The sequence below is a fragment of the Chelonia mydas genome, chromosome 16 (assembly GCF_015237465.2).
Source record: "Chelonia mydas isolate rCheMyd1 chromosome 16, rCheMyd1.pri.v2, whole genome shotgun sequence".
In the NCBI taxonomy this organism is placed as follows: domain Eukaryota; kingdom Metazoa; phylum Chordata; order Testudines; family Cheloniidae; genus Chelonia; species Chelonia mydas.
In genome coordinates, this window is record NC_057857.1 from 22,684,577 (window position 1) to 22,710,040 (window position 25,464).

Below are 25,464 nucleotides of genomic sequence, written 5' to 3' on the forward strand. Positions count from 1 at the left end.
AGGTCTTATTTCCAGACTAACTGCAGATTTTCAGTTTAACCAAGAGATTATTTTTGTTGGTATGGCTTGGGGCTATGTCCCTCCTTGGAGGGTGTTTAAGGCTGCAGATATTATCAGAACTGTTAGGTTTTACCTGCACAGTGCCTAGTGCAGTTAACAAAAAGCCTTAAAGGTAGAGAAGAATGCTGGAAGTCTTGCTGGGAAGTGAGAGTGTTAATTTGCCACATTAAGTATTGGATCCAGTGGTGTTTTGAGGTTCTTTGGACAGGAATGATTCATTAGGAAAGCTGTAGCAAAACATAGGTACAAGATTCCAAAAACAGTGGGTTATCTGCTTATACAGTACAACAATGAATCTATTTTGTTTAGTGGTGCTCTGAAAATACATTGTATGGAGCACAGCCTCCTCTCCTAATGCAGCAATTTGTCATATTAAGTCATTTAATAATAATTGAATCCCCTTGATTAATCTCCTAGAATTAGCCAGTTGCATTTTGAGCAATTAGGGTTAATTACTGCCTCATTTGGCAGGGTATAGCCCCTGTAATTATTTCATGAACAAGATTAGGAAGTGTTCTTAAGCAGCAGATACATTCATGGCATTGTGGAACACATGTTAGAATTTGTAATGACATAGTTAAGTGTAATTAGTAGGTAATACTGTATGTTCTGCCTTTACCCTGGTGCTGAGCAACCTCATTTTGCTGAATGGTCATTGTTCAGTGAAGATTTTCCCCTCTCCCATTAGTATCTAAATATCAGTGGAGGTGTCTGAGTATGTCAGCTGTTCCGAGGAAGATCCAGGTTGGAAATTGGGGGTGGAGAAAAGAGCTCTTGCATCTTTGCTCCTTTTTAAAAGCCCTGATGCTGAATAAACCAGAGAAACAGTGTTACAGAGAAGGTGAAATGTTAGTTTTAAAACTTAGTTTATTGTAAAAAGAAACATAATATAGTAACTTCCGAAGCAAAGATTATCACAACTTCCTTGTGTGTCATGATGATGATGGCTTGTTTATTGCAGTATGTCTGATTTTTCATTTGGCATAAATGTAATTAGAGAACTTCTTAGTTTTGTGGTACCTCTTATGTGGAAGGATCCCAAACTACATAATTTCTGCACCATGAAATGCAGCGATCCTTGTCTCTGAGGGTGTTAGTAATGCTAGCATGCTGTGCCGTAGTTTAAGGTGGGAGGGAGGGAAATGTTCGTTAAACATCTCATATGAAAAGTGTCACGCATGGGGCTTCAGTGTTTCTGCGGAGCAGGCAGTGTGTTGGCTTTTAAAGTCTCAGCAAAAAAAAAAAAAAAAAAGAGGTGGAGAGAGAGAATAAACCAAATGGAATGGTTTCTTTTCTTCAGTCAAGGTTGTGCCCTCAGCTGCAGACGGACTAGACCAGGAGTATACTCCTATCCCAAAGGCCTTTCCTAACGGTAGTTTTCACTCTGATTGAAAAATCCTTTTAGCACTATTCATCGTACAATTTCAAATGCTTCACAAAAGCGTTATCTCCATTTTACAGGTGGCAAAGTGGAGGCAATGGCTGACCTAATGTTGTATAACAAGTCAGTGGCAGAGCTGGAAATAGAATTCCAGGACCGCTGACTCCCCGTCCCCTTCTCCAACTACTAGATAACACTTCCATAATAAGACTGTGCTTTTATGCAGTGCCCTTCTATATCTAATGCTGCCGCTAAAGTGCTTCTGCACAGGTGGGGAAGGGTATTTGCTTTTCTTAATGCTGCGTGAGCTGCTTGTACCAGCATAGTTTTCCAGTTGTAGTCTGATCTTTGTATAGTTCACATTTTGGAGTATTTTTCCATTAAATAAAAATTTGGGGCTATAGTAGCTGTACTCTGGTGGCTTGATATTTATTTTTTTATAAGTTGCAGATACAATAAAAAGGTATAGAACTTCAACTTTAAGGGAGATAAATTGACTACATGTCACAGTTTGTTTCAGACTTTCCCCCAAAGATTTGCAGTGCTAGTTTACAGCCATCCCTAGCTGCTCATCTGCAGTATTTATATTTAGTGTTTTAGTTAACCTTTTCCTTATGACTCACAATAGAACTTCATATTTAGAAGTTTTCTAATTAGAGTAAGTGAATATATAGCGATAAAACCGTATAAAATCACAGGCAAGGATATCAGCCCATGTTGTTATGTTCCTATGAAGTTTGTAAAAAGAAACAATGCTTTCCTGGTAATGTTCCTGACTGCAAGCTGGCAATCTGTGTAATACCCAGATTATTTGTTTGCTCTGGGTAGCAGAGGAGTAAAGATTATGCAAGGTATGTAAAATACAGTTCTAAAAATGTAGCTTTTTCATCATTTTTATTAACTGAAAATTGGTTTTATAAAAACAATAATGCAATCCAATGTCTGTTCTCTGACCCTTATTTTTATAGTTCTCAGATACTAGGATTGCTTGTGATAACTAATTTTGGTCACTACTGATTTAGATTGGATTCACTTAGCAGTGAAAGTCTCTGTCCCATTTATAATTCCCTGAGGCATCCAGCTTTTTATTCAGTTTCCCCTGCTGAATATTGGGTTTAGCCTACACATTCAAAGTTAGCATTTCTCTTTTCCTGTCAACTTTTCACTAGCTAGTACTAATTTTTCACTGGTAGAGAAGATAACATTTCAAACTGGAGCCAAGTTGTTCATCAGACTTTGAGTTGTAGCTAACAAATCAGATTCAGGATATTGGAGATTATCATACTTGTTTCTGAAGCTATGAAGTCCAAAAGCTGAGAGCATACAGTCATCAGCTGCAGTCATTACCATAATAGCTGTCTGATATTTGAACAGTAATTCACATTTACAAGCCCCGTATTTTCCTGTTCTAGTTGGTGGAGCTTAGAACCCCTGCATAAATCAATTTATTCTTCTAGTGTATTTTTGTAAATCCACACCAGAAAAAGAATTTCAATCTCAAAATGAACAAATTTTTTCAGCAAGATTTTATTTTATGGATATGGGTGTACAGTTTGACAGATCATAAAGAGATTTGAATGATTGAGGATGCTAGTAAATCAGTCCTTTGAATACATATGCATTATACTGCATATGCTCAGGCTTCCCCATGTACCAACACAGATGTTTTTCAAAGGTGAAATTAGTTTATGGTAAATGTCATTCAGATGAAGCATGCACTTTAAAAGCATGGAAGCAGTTGCCTTAAAATTAATGATGCATTGCAAATATCAGAAAAAATATCTTACATCCAGCGTAAAGATAATTAAAATTCAGGTCAGAAGTCTATGACTTAGTCAGGCTAAATTTTTTAATGAGATTTCAGAAAATTAATTGGACGAATGCTTTTTTGTTCTTTTATAAGAAATATTTAATTTCATGCTCCTACAGGGGAAAAATGTTTTTATTGGTAACTAAAGATTGTAATGGCTAACTTTTTAACTATTTGTTAACCAATTTTTAAGAATCTTTAGAAAGGTCAGAAATATTTTGAGCCTTTTGTGACCTGATTGCCACTAGTTCAGACATATGGCAAGTGCTGACTTCCTTTCATGCCAATCAGGCTGGAATAAAACAACTGAACTTTTGTTTATTAACATGAGCTTTTATTTACACACCGGGCAATGATCACAGGATATTTCCATCCTCTGGCCACATCCAGACTCCAATTTCTCCATGCCTCTGAGAAGCAGTCACATAGACACAACTCCATGTCATATTATTATTGTGCTGAGATTTTGCTGTCTAGTCTCGCATCCTCCAGTGACCACATTGTCCCAGTCTCTGCCTGAAAATGCAGGTCAGCAGCAGCAATGGCTGCTTCTCAGCCAGCTCTCAAAGCATTATGCAGTAGTTCTCAACAGTAAGGTTTTTAATAATAGTATGAATTTAATACTTGTAAAATGCATTGTCAGTCTCTCCAGAGACTGAAAAAGTCTATCCGCAGAACACTTCTCTCTCTCTCATGCCCCCAGCACACTCCTTCTTCAAATTCTGAAGTAAAACCTTAGGTGCCCATTTCAAAATTCTCCAAAAATTCTCTCCAAACCTTGTGGCTCTTTACTTCTGCATGGTGATAGCTGCTGTCCTTCAGGAAAGGTTGAACAATTTTAATACTGGATGGAAGACATTTAGTGCTGGATGGAAGCACTGAAAGACATCTGCTGCACCTGTGCATTCTAAGATGTGTGTACACATGCATATGCAGAAAGAAAGCGTTATTTACCACTGTGCCTTCCACTTCGGTATTTGTTGCTATGACTTCCTCATCTCTGCAGTAGTTTGTTTGTGGAGAAAGGCACTGATGGCTTGATAAGGAATAAGATCCGTGTGTTGTACCCAGTGGTTGGGAAGTGTGGACCATACAGAAAAAAGAACATATTTGTAAGAGCCCAGAGGTGTCTCTCTGTTCTATTTTGCACCCTGTCTTGTAGAGTAACTTAACCTAGCTGCTGAACATGAATGTATTCGGAAGTTGGCTTTTTCTTAGAGGAACTGAAGAGCCTTCTAAGTGTAGTTCCTTGTGTCAGTATAACAGAGCCTTCATCGCTGTACTCCAAGCACTATTACAAAGGGGTAAATATATAAATCTATAAGTAGGAATCCATCTACCATCACCCTATCTGTCTGAACTGTTTTGCACTCTGACATGTATATAGGCTGAAATTCCTTAATAATTAAGGTTCATATCACTGCAGCTGATATAATTAGTCATCTTATTACGTATGTCTCTGAGGAGTTTCTCTCTTAGGTTGTTTAGAATGTAAAACCTCATTAATTCTCCTATTTGGCAGGAAATCCCATTGACCACCAGTGTTTGGTGCTGAAAGATCTGGTTAACTTCTCCTTTACGCATGTGAGGAAAGTTGCTTTTTTCCATACTGTTCTCCCCTGACTTTGAGATTTGTTGTTGTTGTGTCAGTGGTTATAGTTCACAAGGAATGCATGCTGCAGAGACATTGCCCAGTCTGATTCTTGGAATGATCTCTGGCTTTCTCCTTAAAAATGAGTATCTGCTTTATTTGAATGAGGGTTATAGTTAAGCTTAATTTTTGTCTTGTTCTTTTACAGAACAGTAGAAAAATGCTACTTTATTGTGTATCTTATTTTCCCCCAGTTTAGATCCAGTCCTACAGCTGCTCTGGAATTAAGATTGTTCAGATTATTGAATTTCTCTCACACTCTGAACATTCAAAAAATGACTAAATACAAAGCTGCCCTGTCAATGTGTGTCAAGCTCACTCTGAAGGATCCACTGCTAGGTTCTGTCTCATATTCCTTCGAACACTGGCACCTGCACTCAAATTGAAGCACTCTTGGATATGTGGAAGGCCCCCTAGGTAGGATACATGTGTCTGATGGTGGTGGAAGGGTCAACTGAACTTACCTTTTAGTTTTACAGAATTGTACATTTGCAACTCGATCCACTTGTAATCCATGACTTTTACTTCTGCAGTTCTGTCTGTTCTTTGACAGCTTGTTGAACAGTATTGTTGGGGTTTGAAAAGGACGTAGGAAAACATAGTTCCTCTTAAATAATGAAATTAGTGAAATATATTTGTATAAGCATCAGAATAGGAGAGAAATTTTCCTAGTTAGGTATTTACCAGCCAAGTCAAGTGTGTTTCTTTCCTTTATATCCATAGTCAGAAGAATTACACACACTTACAGAAGTCACCGTTAGCATTAGATATAAGAACAAATAGGAAGTGGTTAATTTTTAAATAGGAATATGGAAAAATACACTATACTAAATCAATGGGGAGTTCCTTGGTATGGTTTGATCTGACCTGAGCATGCTCTTTGGTTCATGCTGTAATCTAACATCCTCTCCTATTTTATATGAAAACTCCATTACTTTAATTAGGTCTGATAGGTTGTGATAGCAAATGCAAATCTAGGTCATTGCATATTGTGACAGGGTTGGGCCAGATGGCTATAGTAGAGTAATGGAAGGCAGATATATTAGCCACAGGCTAAGTAGGTCCCTTTTCCCTGGGTAAGGTAACAGGGAAGGTTATAGAACAATCAGGAACCTTCTGGAGACAATTAAGACAGGCTGATTAGAACACCTGCAGCCAATCAAGAAGCTGCTAGAATCAATTAAGGCAGGCTAATCAGGGCACCTGGGTTTTAAAAAGGAGCTCACTTCAGTTTGTGGTGTGTGTGTGAGGAGCTGGGAGCAAGAGGCACTAGGAGCTGAGAGTGAGAACGCGGACTGTTGGAGGACTGAGGTGTACAAGCATTTTCAGACACCAGGAGGAAGGTCCTATGGTGAGGATAAAGAAGGGGTTGGGAGGAGGCCATGGGGAAGTAGCCCAGGGAGTTGTAGCTGTCGCACAGCTGTTCCAGGAGGCACTCTAGACAGCTGCATTCCACAGGGCCCTGGGCTGGAACCCGGAGTAGAGGGTGGGCCCGGGTTCCCCCCAAATCCTCCCAACTCCTGGTCAGACACAGGAGTCGTCGACCTGGACTGTGAATGCAGAAAAACGGCCAAGCTGAGGGCTGCCGTGAAGCTCCAAGGCGACCAAATCCGCCAGTAAGCGCAAGACCCACCAAGGTAGAGCAGGAACTTTTGTCACAATATGTAAATGTGCAGCTGTAGGCTTGGAGAATGCCAGAACATATCAGCTGAGGTGTCCAGTCATCACCCAGTGTTAACTCCAGAATGGCAAGCAGACTTTTTCTGCTGGCCATATTAAAAGTGTTGGGGTTGGGGGTGGGGCGGAAGGAAAGGTAGAGGGAAGAGAGAGCAAGAGAAACACCACCTTACCCCCGTCACTCTATTAGCATTATTTATTTTTCAAGTTAAGAAGTTGCTAGATATATTTTTTGGCACACAGTTAAACCAAGAGTGTTTTTATATATAAATTAACATTTTAAATGCATATTTAGGGCATGACAGTTTATTAAAAGCAAGTGGCTACTATTCATGTTAAACATGGGTCTCTTTCTTGCATTCAGGTGTCCATCACGTACTCCTGGTCATGTCCCCTGCAGATTACTTAGCTTCCTTGCAGAAAAATGACTTTCTGACAGGGAAGCAAAGGGAAGCTGCAAGAGCAGTCACACACCACTCCCTAGCTGCGCAGGTACATTGTTTCAGGCAACCAGAGCAGCCGGCAGAGAGGTAAATCATCGCAGGGCTGGGGACACCCCATCCAGTGGCTCCTACCCTGAGCCAGGATCAGCTGCTAGTCCCAGCCGGGCTGGAGGGAGGAGAGGATGGGACTTCCTCTTCCCTAGAAGCAGTGGCTGGGGCTGTGTCAGACCCACCTCCAGAAACCTCACCACTGAGTCTGTGTCCCCTGGGTGAAGGGTGGGGAGGCTGCACAGTGATCTCCCACCTTCGTGCAGCCAGTGGCCTATGCTCCCCACTGCCATGCTGGAGCCTCTGCATTTATTTATTGACAAATACAGCTTGTAGAATTTTAAAATATTATGTGCAGAATTTTTAATTTTTTGGCACAGAATGCCCTCAGGAGTAATCATGTGTACGGCTAGGTATTAGCACGTGTGATGATTTAAAAGTTAGTGGAACACAAATTTGGTTTTGATCACAGTTTCATAGTCTATGTAAATTTCAAACAATGGGTTTGTGCAAACATAGCCCAATGCCTTGTAAGGATGGTAAGTTTAAATAATTGGTTGGAAATGCTGTCATATGTTGCCTTAGTGGAGTGAAACCAAAATAGCAGATCAGCAGGCATGTCTCTAGCTGTACTTGATATCATTGTTGACATAAGCAAAGGCCATATTTTTTTACTAGGCTTGTATCTTTCTTTTAAATGTTTCTTGAAATAACTTCCTTGAGATGATAACATCTGAACAGGAGAGTCCTGTGGTAGGCACATATTGCCATGCAAGTACAGCAATTCCTTCTGGTCATTCTGGTGCTCTGAAATACAGATCCCCTAATTATGAAAGTTCTTGCACAAACATCCAGTTCTTACTCAGTAGGTGCTCTGTGAGAAGGCACTTATTTACAATTGCAGCTTTTGATTGTTTCTTTAAATAAGCACATGTTGAGTGTTTAAACAGTGAGACACCTTGTTTAAATTAGTCTTGGCGTATTCAGTTAGTACAAAAATTTGACTGTATATCAAAGAATAGCAGAATGAATCCACCCTCATTGGAGTGCATTTGTGTAGGGACAGAACAGGAGGAAAGCTTCCATAGTTAGATATTTACCAACCAAGTGGGGCAAATATTTGTGGCCAAATCTGTGTATTCTCTTCTTCTTCTGAGCTAACCTGAGAAGAAAAATGTATCTACCCAGAACCTGATTGTAACTATGGAGTAGAATTAGAATTCTCATACTATGCTCCCATAGAAAGTAAATTTAAAGAGTTGCCATGGCTCTGGAATCTGAATGTTGGCTAGTATAGTTCACTCTATACAACCTCGCAATTGCTCCTAATATTAGCAGGAGATTTTTAGACTTATAATGAGTAAATGAAACAATACTTCATAGGATGCTGAAGCAACTGTTGCATAAACATTGTTGTACGTACCTGACAAACCTTAGGCCAAAACTCTCTTCTCCAAACAGTATCTGTGACAGTTCTACTGCCCTACAAGTGTGGAATATGCAGTGCAGCACTTTAGAGGAGAAATTTGCCCTGTTATAATTTTGTTTGTAAAATTGTTATAATTTTAATAGCAGTGCATCCTAACCTGTAAACGTGATATGACACAGCAAAACTCTTGATAAGCCTGTTCATCTTATTGAATAAAACAAACATTTTGATCGCAGCCCACATGAGGAGTATGGTGGAAGAGCACCCTGTGTTCCATATAAGTACAGATTTTTGGGAAAGGAAAGAAATGAAGCTGTAGAATATAATGGTTAAAAGAAAACACTCCCTGTAATTAGCTTCCAATTTCCACATGACTGACCTTTTTTAACTAAATGCCAGTCGTTAATTAACCTAATTGTTTGTATAAATTATTGTACTTGAGTTAAAATCTAATTGTGGTTCTTCAGCCCAGAGTAATAAAATCAATTTCAGATAGTAGGGTAAGAGTCTTTAGGAGTTCTGGGGGTGGAAAAATTCACCCTTGGCTTTGATGTTTCAAAACCAATTACTGTGAGTGTCACTTTATGGGAAGATGAGTGTTTTTGCTCTTTTAGGGCACTTAAACTGGGAAAAAGAAAAGGAGTTATTGTGGCACCTTAGAGACTAACTAATTTATTTGAGCATAAGCTTGATGCATCCGATGAAGTGAGTTGTAGCTCACGAAAGCTTATGCTCAAATAAATTTGTTAGTCTCTAAGGTGCCACTAGTACTCCTTTTCTTTTTGCGAATACAGACTAACGCGGCAGCTACTCTGAAACCTGTCATTAAACTGGAAAAGTTGATGAAGATGACCTGGAGTTAAATTCACAACCATGTGCCTACTTGCATTAGGAGACTTTGACTGAACCTTATGGTATTGTGATAGTTTCATCTTGGCTGGAATTCATAACCACCCATATGTATATTTCACAAATGGTGTAGTCTTTTGAGAATTATCCTGGATTTTAATGCTCATTTAGCAATCCCTGGAACGACTGTGATGGGGAAGTAGTTTAGATATGTATTAGAAGGTGTAGCAACAAAACATATTGCCAGCTACAAAGTGACATGGGGAAAAGGGGACAAAGGATGAAAGGACTGGATATTCTTTTAATTGAGAACTTATTATACAGAATTGTATTTTGTATATCATAGTCTTTACTACAACCTGTCCTTTCATCTTCCCTATAGCTCCAGTGGAATAGCATTCCATTGTTGTTGTTCTGTATTTGTCAAGGTGATGGTAGTTCCTGAAAATGCTTTGACATTGATATACAAACTGTAATGCTCAACTATCTCTTAGCTCATGTATCTCAAAAATTCCAGCTGAGGAACATGGAGTTTTACAGTGTTTTGTGTGAGGAATATATGATATTTACATTATTTTTGGTTATAGTTCAGAATTGAGCAAACAGCTATAAACCTGGAAGGTATTTTTAAAAATACTTTTTAGTGTTGAGTTGTATATTTTAGTAGCTTTTATTTCTGCTGATGTTGCAAAGAAGGAAGTGTAGTCTGACTTGTCAACAAATATGAAGTCCAAAGAGATTCTATACTGCCCTGAACATAGTGCTAGCGAGCGGTACTGGACTGATAAATACGCTTTATCCACAGAAAAGGTTAGGCCGTGGCAATAGTAGGTGGGACTGGCTTCTCACCTCAGAATGTAGTTTTCATATCCTGTTCAATCCTGGGCACCTTTGCTGGGATTGTCAACTATGGCCTCAATTGTAAATAATTTATATTTAAAGAATGAAAGTTTATAAAGGATTGATTTACAGACTGGTCTAATATTGTTTTATTTTGTTACAATAACTCAAAAATGGCTTAAGATATTGAAGGTTAAAAATACTGTACTTGGCATGCACAGCAACTTTTAGTCATTAATTTAGTTCTTAAACATTGGTTAGCACTCATGTTAATTATAGAAGAGACCAGAATGGCTCTAGGGAGTAGTTCCTGGTCTGTGCAGTACATAATGCTTGTTATACTGTATATACCTGCCTAACCACATATTTACCTGATACTGCTCAAAAATAGGCTTCAGTCTGTCCCTGGTGAAAATAATATGCAAAGTTGATTTGAGGGCAAGTAACTGGGGAGACAGCAGTTTGGGCCTAATTAGTTATTTACACAGGAGACCAGCACACTCTCTTTATTTCCTTTTTTCCTTATTTTAACTAACTAAACCAGATGCACTAGAAACATCAATGGAATTAGACGAAAAATAAATATATTGACAGATAAATGTATGTCCATAGATTAAGGTTCAGTTCTTTGCACATCAGAAATAAGACCAAAAGTATTAGCATGTTTACAGTTTTAAACTTGCTTCTTTCTGTGCAATTGTTCTGTAATAATCAGTGTTAACTAATGTGCTCAGATTTATGTTTGGGTTTTCTATGGGTAATATTTTTAAATGGGTGATACACAGAAATGCATAAGAAGTGAAAATGTTTGCCCGTGTTATGGAATGCAAATTTTGTTGCTGCAGTTACTACAGAAAAATTTAAATTCTGGCATGCTCAAATGAAATATTAGATAAGTTGACCGGTTTTATTTAATTTCATCTGAAAGTGTATGTTCCTTATGCCCATTGGACCTGTAAAACAATCTTATGAACTATTTGGGGGATCTGTTTGCGTTAACATGTAGTCGATCCATTTGATTCCATGAACAGTTTATTTTTGTAAACAGATACATTTTGTGGAACATTATGGATCTGTGCTGGGTTTTTTTCAGCCACACTGAATATTCACTGTTTGATACTCTGCAAGGTGGTTTGAACTGTAAGTGATCTGAAGCAGAAAGGGGAAGTCGTGATCGAAGAGAGAAATTCAGCCTATTTCCATAAAGTAGAGGGTTTTTTTGGCCTCCTGGCTTTTCATGCTCCCACGTAGAGTGCTTAGGTGCAATTATCAAGCCATAGAAAGTGCTATCTGTGAGTGAGAAAAGGAGAGGGATGGAGAAATACATGCTCATGTTTTTGTCAGATTTGTCTAGTTCAGTGGCTGTTTTTATTTCTTTTGAAAAAGCAGAGGCATTTGACGTCATACCCATATCGCTGCACCTTGGCAGATTTTCAGATAGAGAAAAAGATTGGCCGTGGGCAATTCAGTGAAGTCTACAAAGCAACTTGCCTTCTGGACAGAAAAACCGTGGCATTAAAGAAAGTTCAGGTGAGCGTTTAAAATTGTAGTTTATTGTATTGCAGGTAAAAGGAAGATGTCTGCTTACTTTGCACAGATGTTACAGGTGAAGTCCTAGCTTCTCCTTGAGAATTCTCTCACCAGTGGAAGTAAACCAGAGGAGCAGAAAGCTGTTTTAGAAGTCCTTTTTTACTTAATTGCCTTCATAAACATTAGTTATTTTTGGCTCCCATATAGAGCAACCCCTTTGAAAGGTTCAATTTCATAAACACTAATTAAGAAGAATAAGGCCTATTTGAGGTATGTGAGTACTATCATACCCATTTTACAGATTGATACATGAAGACAGAGGTTAACTGATTTAATTAGTCACACAGTGAGTCAGTGGTATAAACTGGGAGTAGAACCCAAGCCCTGACTCTCTGCTTCCTCCTCCTAATTGCCTTCTTCAGTTATTCCATATAGGGCAGACAAATCCAGCTTCCATCTTGACCAGATTCGAGTTAATGTGTTTGTGCCGCCTAATCTTGATCCCCTGTGACCATTGCATCTAGGAATGGCTAGACACTTCCAGTATCACCAGTGTAAAAAGGATTGTCATTTCATACTACTATTAATTTTCCTTTATTTTTTATTAGAATATGGCCGTTTCGTTTTTGATTGATATGTATAAAAACAAAGGTTTTAATGGGCATAGCCATAAAACTCTGGCATCTTGACATGGGCTATCATACGAGAATATTGAGTGTGATGAAAGGCCGGATGACTGAAAAGGGGCAGATGGTTGAGGACATAAAGTTAGAGATGGAAACGCTGGCTCACTGCTCTTCTCATCTGAGTCCTTAGTATTTAGAAGTAGAGGAGCAGCTGACATGATGAACAAAGATATTCAGTGGCCAGACTTTCATTGGTGGAACACAATTAAATAAAAAGAAATTAGTTTTCTTTCTACTATAATTAGTTATATTTGTGTAAAACAAAATTCCGAAGATACGTCACACAAATATACTACAAACTTGGATTAAAATACCATACAGTGTTTAGAACAGTGTTTTTCTTAAAGAAATTTGCCTTTAATCCTTCAACGTATCTTTTAAATTCCTATTACCAGTGACTTGCTCTCTGATTATTAGAGAATGAATGTTAATACTAATTACTCTTAATTAATGGAGGGGAATCTGTGAAAAGAAAAACAACTTTGAATTGTTTAAAGAGAGGATAGAAATAAATAAATAAATATATAAAATATTTCATGCACAATGTGAAAACAGTGTTAAATTAAGTAACTGTTTTTTTAAGGTCACCAAATAGGCAAAACATCTACAAACTAAAATCTCATTTCCCCCACCATTTAGCATGTTGCCAAAAGGTGCTAATGTTAATTTTGCTGCTTTGTAGTGGTTTTAAAACAAAGAATATGTCAACCAGATGCAAGTCTGGTGACTGCAATAGGACACTTACATTCATTAAGTTAAGGAAGAGCAAGAAAACCAATGCTGTTTTAAAATCAGTAGTTTATCTGCTTTCTTGCCTTTTTTTTTTTTTTTTTTTTTTTTTTTTTTTTAATATTTCACTTTTGTCTTATGTGGAAGATATTCGAAATGATGGATGCCAAGGCCAGACAGGATTGCATTAAAGAAATTGACCTTTTGAAGGTAAGAATTTCTACAGAGGCTTATTTTTACTTTTTCCTGTTCGAGAATATTTTGTTTTATATCCATGCAGGCAGATTACTATTTGTCTTGGGTGACAAATCAAGTTAGATGACATATATTTACAATTCCTGTCTGGAATTTTGCAGTGGACCCCTCTTTGGTTGCGGGGTGTTTTATCTAACTAGTTTCCATAGCAGTTTTGTGCAATACATGCCTTTTGGCCCACCTCTTGGTTCTTTTTCGTTTTCTAACCTTTAAAGTTCTAGGGTATCCATTCTGATCCTTTTTGCCTTATGCACAAGTATCTCTTTTCTCCTCCACGGATCTTGCACACAGCAAGGCAGGTGCATTGGCTGGGAGGTATTTTTTCTTCAAAGGTGATTATGCATCACCTGCTGGCCAGGTTTTGGCCAGAGGACATGTGCATTTCTGTGTATTTGAGTCCACATGTCATGTGTGAACTGGAGTTATTTAAGTGCTGACGATGTATGGGTTGTTTCCACAGTACACGCATCCATCTTTTTCTCTACAGTAATAGAGGACAGAACAAGTTTAAATATGCCACAGACACTGCATGCTATTTTGGCACAAGGAGACAGGCTCTGCCAGTAGGTGATGAACAAAATAAAGTTTGGAAATTTGTGGCAGGAGAGTATCAGTGCAGCTTGTTCCTGTGGGCACTCCCAACATTGGGTAGTGGTTCATTAATCAGGTAGTTTACATTCGATAGACTTTGCATGTAACCTCTGGTAAGAAAAAAACAGCTTCGGCTTCTGCAATTGGATCATACTGTTGTTGCTGTTCTTTCATGACAAGAATGAGTTTCATAGTTTAATTAGAGTACAAGGGTCTACCTTTCCAAAGGTAGCAGGGCAGGCAGGGATGGATAACAGCTGTCGGTGTGAGTTTGTGTATACACAAAGTGTTTGCTTGAGGAGAACATCCCTCATTCGCTTCATGGTGGTAACAGCTGGAATTCACACCAGAGTTTATCCAACTGGAAGCCATCTTATTGCATCTCTCTTTACAGCTGCAAAATGGAATGTTAGTGTAGCAATAGGAATTAGCTCTTCCTCTGATGAATATCCGATATCATGTTACTACTGTAGGTGAAAGTCTGGTCAGCCTGTGGCAGTTACATGGTATGGACATATAGTTAGAATTATAGCAAAGCTGTTTACGTGTGCGGTTAGTCTAGCTGTTAAAGAGTTTGTAATGAAAAAGAAAATAATGCCGAACTTACTATTCACCAAGAGACTTTTGGATCCTGGCAATTCAGTTGTGGAATCTTACACAAGGATTGTTTAGTTGTGGGGCACTGTCATATGTTTGCACTGGACTTATTCAGGACAGTATGTGCAAATTTATCAAAATTAAAGGTGAGTGAAAATAAAATATCCAAGATGACAAGGGATCATAGATGGTTAATTATCATCCTACCCGTATGAGATGACCAGAGGCAACTCCAAATCTTCCTGTGTAGAACTCACCAAGGGTCCAGATGTCAAGCTGTGAATACTGTACTGTCTGGGTTGTGAAAAGAGCAGTAAGAGATGGTATGATATGGTGGGATAATTAGCACTTCCCCATCCACTGTACTGCTTTTTGAAAAATAAATATACATACATACATTTCCTCCATTCTTAGCTCTGACTCTTCTTGTTCACCCAAGTATCTCTTGCTATACATAGCCTCAGCTGTCAGAATTGAGGGCCTGACCCAAATCCCTCTGAGGTCAATGGGAGTTGGATCAGGCTGTAACTTAGCCGGTATGTTTAAGTTGGGCAGCTTTACTGGTTCGAGATCAAGCAAGTCATGGTGTGTCCTGAAAAAATGTGACTGCTGTCTTCCAAAGAGCAGCAAATATGCCACTTTTGGAAATCCTAGGCCACAGAGACTTAGTCTGATTCTTTTTCCATAGCTGGAACTTCATCCCGGTAGCAAATTGGCTCCGGTTATACAAGTAGACTAGATTCATTACTCGTTTGTATTTTGTTTCTTTAAATTGAATTGATTTATTTGAAAATATTACCAGCTAATATTCCACAGATGCACACATTACTCAAGATACATACTTTTATGAAGAAAATTAGCTTGGAATTTATAATAACTTATGCTAACATGTCACTTATCTTTATGGAAAATTTTAACTGAATCATTTTTCTGGGTTTTTTTAAGGATAATGCTAAATTTTAGCTTAAGTATTTTTGAAGTCTGAGTAGTCCTGCCAGGATAAATTAATGTGTGTCTTTGCTCGCTCTAAGCCAGCTAAGAATGAGATTCTTCTGATGAAAATCAGTGGGTTGAAATCTCCGTTGTAGAGGGGTTGCCCGCTCACTTAGGCCCAAAATGTAGCAGTAGATTTTTAAAAATGTTTTACTCAAAAAATAAATCAACAAAATCTGTGCCTCTTTGAGGTTGGAAATGAATCTAGTCCAATTGATATTTTGTATCTGAATTGATTTTTCTGTCCATTTTACATTGAAACTTGTAGGAACACTGGGTAGGTATACCCGGCTTATGTGCAAATGTACTAATAGGGCTCAGTGAATGTATTTTTGAAAAGTATTATAAGTATTTCAAATTAAACCTATTTTTTTTATTCTTTAACATCAACCGTTCTCCTTCAACATTTGCAGTTCAAGCATTTCAGCATTGTACTGGTGTATGAGAAAGAGGAAGTGAAACTGACTAGAAAAGAGTGAAGGTGGATATTTGATGATCACTCTCATATCTGAATGAAATGCAGAACATATACAAATTGCATAAGTGGTGACAAATAAGAAAATTAAAATATTTTCATTTTAAAAACCACAGCCTTAGTAATGCAGGGAACTTCTTTTTAAATTCTTTTTTCCTTTTCCTTTTCAGGAGATGCTGTAGTCTCCCAAGGTTTTTGCATTTTGATCCTTATTTATTGCCCCATGACAACATACTTTGAGTTGTGTTTTTTAGTTATTTGCTACATAAAACGACAATGAATTGGGGAGTTTTAATCATTACTCTCATAAGTCTCTCTCCTGTCTTGACAATATAAAGTCCTGGTTGAAAAATGCAGTAAAGAATAATCGTGCTGTGCTGTGAACAGTCGTTGCTGGTTGAACACTTACATAGCCCCATCAAATAAGCTGGAGTTCAAAGTATGGTTTAAAAAGTCAGTTCAATAAATCATATTGTATTGCAAATGCACAAGGGATATATTAGTTGATACTGCCGATAGGGCACTTCTTTCAAATGTATATTAGTTTTCAATAGTTGAAAGTTCAATAGTTGAAAGATCAAACAAAATATGACGGATTTTACCCACGATGTATATAAGTCAGCTTCTGAGAAATTGAACAAATCACAACTAAGAGTAATCAAAGTTCTAAATGTCAACTTGAGAAGCAGTTTTTAATGACATTGTACAGGTCAGCATTTTTTGATAATTTGATGCAGAGGCAAGTTCTATTCCCAAAAGGCTGTGAGGCAGAGTTGTTCAAGGTTTTGTTTAGAGACTAGGGAGGATTTTAAGAGGCCAGCTTCAGTACGTCTGTCAGTGTCAGCAACTGGAATGCACTTCACTCAGTGCTGTAAAGCTAATAACTTGTCAAATCAATATTTGCAACTCATCTCTTGTTAATTGATAGCTCCCATGCTGGCTGTTCTTACAGCTACGTATAAATAACTAAAGGCCATTTTACAGAGGTGGTTCTTAGGAAAAGTTGTACTTCACATTTCAAAACTTGGCATAGGTCTACCATGCTTTGCAGTACAATTTGAGGATGGTGCAGTGGACGTTTCTACACGTAAGGCATTAGGCAGAGCGAGTGCATGTTCTGAGAGAAGAGTAAGGTTTTAACAGCATGACTCCAGTTTGTTCCAGAAGACATGTGATCTCCCTTGGCATGGCATGAAGAATTTCCCTGGAATTTTTTCTTTTAAACGTTTTTCCATTTTTAACAAAAACTGAGCATAATTGTTTTCATTAGATTAATGTGCAATATATTTTAGCAAAGTCAATGCTATTTTTTTAAATGAGTAACTTAACACACAATATCCATGTGAACACCCCAGCTCCTAACATAACAATATTACGTAAAATTGAATAAATTCTGTCCTTTAAGTATTCTATTAGTTTTGAGAGAGGCAGTTGTTTCTTTTACCTTAAATAAAAAGTTTAAAGTTTCTAAGGGTAACGGATTCAGTAAACTACTTAAACATGTGCAAAGTCCAATTCAAGTCAGTGTACTACTTGTGGGTCTATTGATACACAGTAAATGTCTAACTGTAATGTTTTATCTGGAGCCTAGCCAAGTAACCAGTCTGGATACTTATATTTGTGAATTTTATCCCATGATATCTACTGTTGTACACTAAGTTTCCGCCTCACTCCAGTGTCTAGAATAATTTATGTGTAAACTACAAATTAAAACAATTTACCCAATTTTTTAATATACCAAGTTAGACTCCATACATTTTTTGTTGTTGAAGGAATTGGACAGGCTTGCTGTAGTGAATCTGTGTCAAAATGAGTCTTTGCCTCTGCTTTCTTTTGATCAAAAATTCCAGTATCGATACTGAAATAAATGTTGTTTTGTGCTTAGTAGATTAATTGGAAAAACTTTCACATTTGGGAAGTAATAAAAACTTCACTGGAGCTGCAAAAAATAGAATACCCCATCAAAAACCAGCTTAGTAAAAAGAGAGAGATATAACAGCTCAGTAATATGGCTGTAATCAGCAGCAGGGAGCCAACCTGCTCGCTCATTTGGAGATGACTTGCTCTTCTGCATGCCTCTTGCTGACAGCATTGCTGTGCATACACATCAGGCATTAACTGCCATCAAACTTTTAGGTTGCATTAAAGAAATAAGAAAGTGTCAATAACCCAAGCTAGGGCATTTTGTGCTGTTTTGTGTGTTTAAAGATTTGTGAGAATTAAGGTTATGCAGTTTCCTTCTGTCAAAAGATTAGAAATTTCAGGTAACCTCCCGCATTGCTTCCCTGCCACGAGCATGCAAGCGCGTGAGGGCTATGCGGGGGTGGAGACAGGGGCAGGATCTCCGCTTCAGTCAAGTCTCTTATAAAACCAGTCTGACTTCACTGGATGTTCTGGGGTGGTGAGCTTCAGAGATGTGTGGACTAAAGTGACAAGAATTTTTTTTAAAACAAATCCCTCTATATAATCTCCATATGTTGGTGGGTGGGCTGGTCTGAGGTGCTGGGTGGTGGAGTAGGGAACTTTTCCAGTTAGCTCTATGGGAACAGCTTTAACAGACTCTAGAGGGATTGGTATTCAGCTCCTGCTGCTAGTAACAGAGGTTAAAAGGGGAATCATGGGAGACCCAGCCACAAAGGTAGAAGTTAATCTCAACATATAAAAAGTTTTAAGGTATGAATCAAAAGACTAAGGTATGGGTTGCTTGGAGAGAGTTCATGTGCTAAGCTTGCTGAGCCATCAGATACTACTGGGATGCAAGTTCACAGGCAAGCCTGGCAGGTCCTGGGAAGCCTGCGGCGGATGCACCTAACTCCAGTATTGGGTGGAGAGCAATGTCCACAGGGAACATCTGACCCTCTTCAGCTGGAAGGGCAGTGGATCAGCACACCTGAAGGAAGACGTTCTTTAAAATATTCAGTTGCAATGTCTTGACTATTTTGAATTTTTTTTCTTTTTTTAAATTCAGCCTTGTGGGAATATTCTTCTCTTGATGCTTACACATGAATCCCATTAACACTAATGTGAGTTAGTGTCCAGGCATTGCAAAGGAGAATCTATCGCCTAATGTGCATACAGAGCAGAGTGATTAACATGGTGGGTTATAACAGTGTTTCTGTCGGCTCAGTTACCCGTGAAATAGACACACAGGAGTCACTACTGTCTGCTAGATGAAATGCCCATTTTTTATTTTTTAAATTTATTTTTATTGACTTTAGGCTTACAAATAGAGAAATGCAATTCAGAAAGAGGCAAAGAGAGACTACAGAAAACAAGATACATACAGTATGTTCCACGTAATTACAGTTGTCAGTTTTGTTAGGAGAATCAGACATTAAAATATTAAAATTTCTGTTTTAATATGTTTTATATCTTAATTTAGTCCTGGGAATAATGCATAACAAGATCAGAAAACAAGAGAAAAATATTATATATTAGCGTTCAAGTCCTCTCATGCTGCACTTGATAAAAAACAAAAGCTATTTAAATAAGTAAAATCTGGATTAACAATTATAATACAACAAACAAAAAAGCCAAAGCACACAACTATACAGAATAGATGGTGAGCTTGTCTACCATAAGGTGGCAAATGATGGGAATACCCCTGAAATTCATCGTTGCCCTGCAATAGAAATGGAATACAGGCAAGTGGAATTCAAGACGTTTAGAATAGGTGTGGAATCATATAAATGTAGGGCTGGAAGGGACCTCTGGAAGTCATCTAGTCTAGCCCCCCCATGCTAAGGGCAGGATTAACTGTATTATAAGAATAATTTCCAGATGAAACTCAGCAGAATCAGTGTCTCAGGTAATATATACTTCCTCATGAATAATACTGTGCATGGAACAATATGGTGGCTTCCTTATGCTGGGCCTGATTAATAGGACTGGGGTCACGTGGAAACTAGATTTTGTTGTCTTTTGGAAGCAGTGTCACCTACTTCCTTTAGGATCAGACAGAAACTATAATGATGCTTCCTATATTTCCAGATGCATACATTGGGATTCTGTATTTCTTTCATCATAGATGGATGCATCTCAGGTATCTGTTCTCAAAAAGTTTTTTGAAGATGTTTTCCCATAACTTAGGGTACAGTATCAAAATTGTTTGGAAAGCCTAGAATCCACACATTTCCAGTCCACACTTGGCTTTTCAGAGTTTGTAATCTTTCCTTCTATTGAAGAGCTACTTTTGATTCAGTATTTTGTTAGTTAGGAGCTTCTCCTGTAGAATTGTCTACGTATGATCTTCCGTGTCAGGTATGCAAGAATTTCAGACAGCCAGCTTTTCTGATACTGATTTCATCTTTGCATCCTGGAAGATGCAGATTTTTGTAAAACATGTAGGGCAGAAATGATTTCTGAAGAAGTCCGCTTTCTCATGTGCTGTACTTTCCAAGGGACACAGTGGTGGCCGTGAACATATTAACGCTACAGGACAAGTGGTTCACACAGTAGCTCCATCTAGCCACACATTTACCCCAAAATGATGATGTTGGTGATTGGCATCACTCCAGTCAGTGGGAGTACTCACGTGGACAAAGGTGGGCACCTGCACAAGTGTTGGTACGTTCGGCACCTTCGTCTGTCGTGATCATAGCAAACCTTTAATTGTGGCAAAATTAATATTTCACTGGGTTTATTCAATATCCAGTACAGGCAAAAAGGTCTGAAATGGGATCCAAGCTGCTTTTTTCGCCCTCCATGAACTAAATTATAATTGTTTAAATCTGCAGTTGTTTTACTCTCTCTTCTGAAAAAGATCTGTACATTAAAAAAACAAATGTAAAAATAGTTATTAAATAGAAAAGGCTCTGAGTAAATACAAACATAGTAAAAGCCTAGGGTTAAATTAAATAAAGGGCAAGACTTAATGTTTTTAATATTAATAGATAAAACTGGGATTAGATATCTACTTTTAAAATGGTGAGGGTTACTAAAGCATAAATGTAAAAATAATTTGTAAATAAGTGAAAAGACTAGGATTGAATATATTTTGAAAATGGTAAGGGTTAAAATTTTTAAAATAAGGCTACGGGTTAAATACACTAAAATAATAGGCAAGGATTAAAAATATTTTTAACAGATAGAAAAAGAGATGGATATGGTTAAATATAACACATTAGAAAAAGGCAAGATTTTTCATATTCTAGTGTTTAATTATAAATCAACAGAAAAAAGCTAGGATTAAATGCAGAAATATACACCTGATAAAGGCATTGTTCAAATTGTGTTTTTTAAATTAATCAAGATTTAACCATAAATACAGCTTTAAAAGAAAAAGCTAGAACTAACAAGCAGTATGTAATCTGTATGTTGTAGTCCAGGGATAGTCAATTATTTTTTGGCAAGGTCCAAATTTCTTGGTCAAGGTCAAGACTCCAGAGAAAATAATAATTAAAAACCCAGTGATGATAAGCCAATAAAAAGATTTTGGGGTCCGTTCAGATATGTCTGGCGGTCCATATTTGGCCTGCGGTCCGCTATTGACTACCCCTGTTGTAGACTTTCCCCGGTCCTTTGTATTTTTTGGTGGCAGGGACAGTGTTTGCTTGTATGTTTGTAAAGCACCTAGCAAGATGGTACACGGATCCTGAATGGGGACTTGAACCTCTACTATAACAAACATTTTAGTAGTGTGGTGGGGCTTGATATTAATTTTTTTTTTTAATTAAGTCCCACTAATAGTAGCTCAGACCAAGTTTCTCCCGAGATCATGATGTTAAACCCTGATTATCTGAACCTGCAACAGAAAAGACCATTTGACTTCAACTATGGAACTAATTGCTCTTTGCAAAAGACTGCTTGGTTTTCTTATTCGTCTGGTACACGTGAGATATAATCTGAATTGTGTTTCCCCACACATCCTTGTTTGTATAAGGACACGCAGCAAATGCCATAGCCTTGTCTTTTGTTAAGGACGTGCTGTGGAACAGTTACAGGAATGAACACTGATGGGCAGTCTGCTTTGGGTCACTATTACTGAAGCACCTTTCGTGTCCTGTACATTCACTTTGCGCGCTCTCTCCTCTCTGCAGCAACTGAACCACCCCAATATCATTAAGTATTTGGATTCTTTTATCGAAGACAATGAACTGAACATTGTCCTGGAACTGGCAGATGCAGGTGATCTCTCTCAGATGATTAAGGTAAGGACACACCAATTCTTGAGGCAAAATAGGGGTGTCACATTTATTCGGGAAGTTCAGGAGACCGATACAAGCAGATCTATACTAGAAACTTTGGGGCCCGATTCCCCGCTTGCTTGCTTGCATGCAGGAGGTCCTTTCAATGAAGATTTCAACAAGCTCTTAAACCAGAACTGTTTCCTAATTGAAAACAAAAACAAACCAAAGAATAAACCCTACGAAGTGACATAATACAAGGAAATATAGAAAAACGTTTTAAAAAAATGCATTGTGAATGAGTGGTGTTGGAATGGATGTTCACTAGAATTTTAGAGAATAAGTAAAAGTGATTTCCAGTTCTGATTAAAAAATGTGAGGAACCATTTTAAGCCTGAAAATCTTATGGAAACTTGTAACGTGGTTTGTTCATTTGATAATTCCTTAAATAAGTAAAATGAAAATGCGACAAAAAGGAAAGGGGGAATGGGATCCGGACAGTTCTCATGCTTTTTTGTTTTTTAAATTAGGAGCATGAGGACTGATGATGTTTGTAATTTTTATTCTAGCTAATGTAACTTCAGAGATTTATTATGGAGAACAGACACACACACACACACACACAGGCAAGCAAGTCAGGATACACGTCCTTCCAGTCTGCAGTATTACTAGAGCCTTCCTTCCCTTTATTTTGTGTAACTTGTGAGCATGGGAGATAGTGCTTTCTCTGAGTCTAGCCCATGTCTTCAGAATTTATCTTGGAACACACCAGAATTATCCCCAGCCTTTACTGGCTGTGGAACAAAATGCTGAGCTAGCATATTTGATGTAGCCTTGCTTCTCTCTCTACCTTTGTGTACATACGAAAAGAAAGGGGAGGGGGAGAGGTGAACCTGGTGTGTTTGGCAAGGGGGGAAAAAGATTTTTAAGATGGGAAATTCCTTTTGGGATTAGACACATTTCCCTAAAGGCTTCCTACTTGGAAGTTTTATACAGAGTACCATGACCCCACCCAATTTTTCACAGGAATCTAACATATTAGTTCATCAGCCATTTACCATGTTTACACCATTATTGTCTTGGGCTTTTAATTAGAGCATGGAATATGAAAACTGGTTAAGCGTATATAGATTATTTTAGTGTGTCTGAAGTTTGCCCTGCACTTACTGTCACCCCTTGTGGTCTTTCTGATAGACATCTTTCTTCTGAAAATGTTTATAACCTTTGGCTTCTTCTGACTGATAGAATCTCCCAGCACGTCTTATCCTGAATTTCTCCTCCTCTCCCCATCTGTATTTTATTGTATTGGTGCCCTACTGGGGAAGGCACAAGTATGTTTTGAACTTGCAAGAATTTCATTAGACTACGAATCTTACTCCTCCATTAGTGCTGGTTTGCTCTTTTCTGCATTCTTGTTATAGTTTATTCTAGTCCCATGAACTTGAATATTCTTAAGGTTTCTTTTTTCACCTTTCTCAAATCAGCTCTCTCTTTAACTGTCTGTCTCTGCTTTTTTCGTGTTCTTTTCTTCAGTGTGTTGAGCTTTTGCGCCTTTTCCCCTTCCTGAGCTGCCTCTCTCTGATCTTTGTTTCCATAGTTGTTTTATGAAGGAAGGTGGGCTTGCCCTCGCCCCTGGGAATTTAGGAGTCTTGAATGCCCTACCTGAACTGGGGTTCTCTACACTGTAGCCTTGTAGATCTATTTCCTCGTCCATTCTAATTCTAAGCAACATCAGCATGGACCTGAAGTCTGCCCTAGGACATGCAAGCCTTGCAAAACTTGCTTAAAAATTTACTAGCCCATTCACAAAACCTACCTTTCACCATGAGGATAGATAATGAAAAAAGAACAAATGTTTTGTCAAAAAAAGTATTCACTTATAGCAAGTGGGTATGTATAATTTTGCAAGGCTGGTTTATCCAGTCTGTGATTGATAGGCACGTTTAATTATTGTAGGGTAACTAGCCAGGTAGCCTGTCTGCTACATTGAAGACATTTCAAAAAGTATATTGACTTTTCTTCACAACAGGGATTTAGGATTGAGAAAATTTTTAAGTGCTTTCTCTTCTCTGATGTTGCTCTTAGGAATACTTGTATTGTTGGAACCAGCTTTAGTTAAGCTAAAAAGAAAAGGAGTACTTGTGGCACCTTAGAGACTAACCAGTTTATTTGAGCATGAGCTTTCGTGAGCTACAGCTCACTTCATCGGATGCATAGCATATCGTGGAAACTGCAGAAGACATTATATACACACAGAGACCATGAAACAAAACTTCTTCCCACCCCACTCTCCTGCTGGTAACAGCTTATCTAAAGTGTTACCAGCAGGAGAGTGGGGTGGGAAGAAGTTTTGTTTCATGGTCTCTGTGTGTATATAATGTCTTCTGCAGTTTCCACGATATGCTATGCATCCGATGAAGTGAGCTGTAGCTCACGAAAGCTCATGCTCAAATAAACTGGTTAGTCTCTAAGGTGCCACAAGTACTCCTTTTCTTTTTACGAATACAGACTAACACGGCTGTTACTCTGAAACCTTTAGTTAAGCTGTTATCACCTGCTTTTGTATTTTCTTTGACATGTTAATCTTTAGACATACATCCCCTGTGAGAACAGATGTGGTATATCATGTTTGTTAGCACTCTTAACCTTCTCTCCATATTTTACCTGTTTTTGCCATCATTATTCTGTAATTATCATAAATGAACATTTCGGAGAGTTCACCTCCTCCTTGTTGTCACAGCTAAAATACCTGATTAACAGATTTGTTTTCTCTGTCAGCTCAGCTACAAGGCACCAGGCCAAAGGCTGTCAAACAAGTTAGCCATTTAGCCCATAGTTAGTGGCTAAATTTACAGTGTCATCCGTTCTCCATTTCAGAGAAGGAATTTGCTTCATCAGGGGGAGTGGGAGCTGGAAATAGACCTATGGTAGAGAGTTTTGGGAGGACTGCCTAAAGTTTTCAGCCATTGCTTTTATCCACAAACAGTTAATGCTGTTAACATCCATAAACCTGAATTCGCTGATGGTGACTCAAAAAAGTATATGTGGATGGTAATGCTAGTGTATCTCTAATGCTGAAGACTGCTTCATGCAATGACCTGTGCTAAGGGAGATATTACTTCCTGAATATGCTAACCTACAGAGAGCAGGGAGGAAGTCAGGCCCTTGAGGGGAGCTCATGATTATTGTTTCATCTTGCATATACTTTTAACATTGCCATTGTTGCTGTTTACTGCATGTTGCTCCTTCTCCCAAGAGACCCCAGAAAGCATCAAGGTTTATCAGAAAGAAAAGG

The 25,464-nt window shown here is 38.2% G+C and overlaps 1 protein-coding gene across 17 annotated transcripts in view; it reads left to right on the plus strand.

Annotated features, from left to right (window-relative positions):
- NEK6 (NIMA related kinase 6) overlaps nt 1-25,464 on the plus strand; it is a 104,688-nt gene that overhangs the window by 40,985 nt on the left and 38,239 nt on the right. For 11 of the 17 annotated variants that reach the window (XM_037879788.2, XM_037879794.2, XM_037879789.2 and 8 more), the window contains 3 exons: nt 11,575-11,718; nt 13,281-13,343; nt 22,083-22,193. In XM_037879788.2, coding sequence (XP_037735716.1) covers nt 11,575-11,718; nt 13,281-13,343; nt 22,083-22,193 — 318 coding nt within the window. The remainder of the gene's footprint in view (nt 1-11,574; nt 11,719-13,280; nt 13,344-22,082; nt 22,194-25,464) is intronic. The other 6 variants (XM_043530707.1, XM_043530708.1, XM_037879792.2 and 3 more) reach the window with 1 other exon arrangement.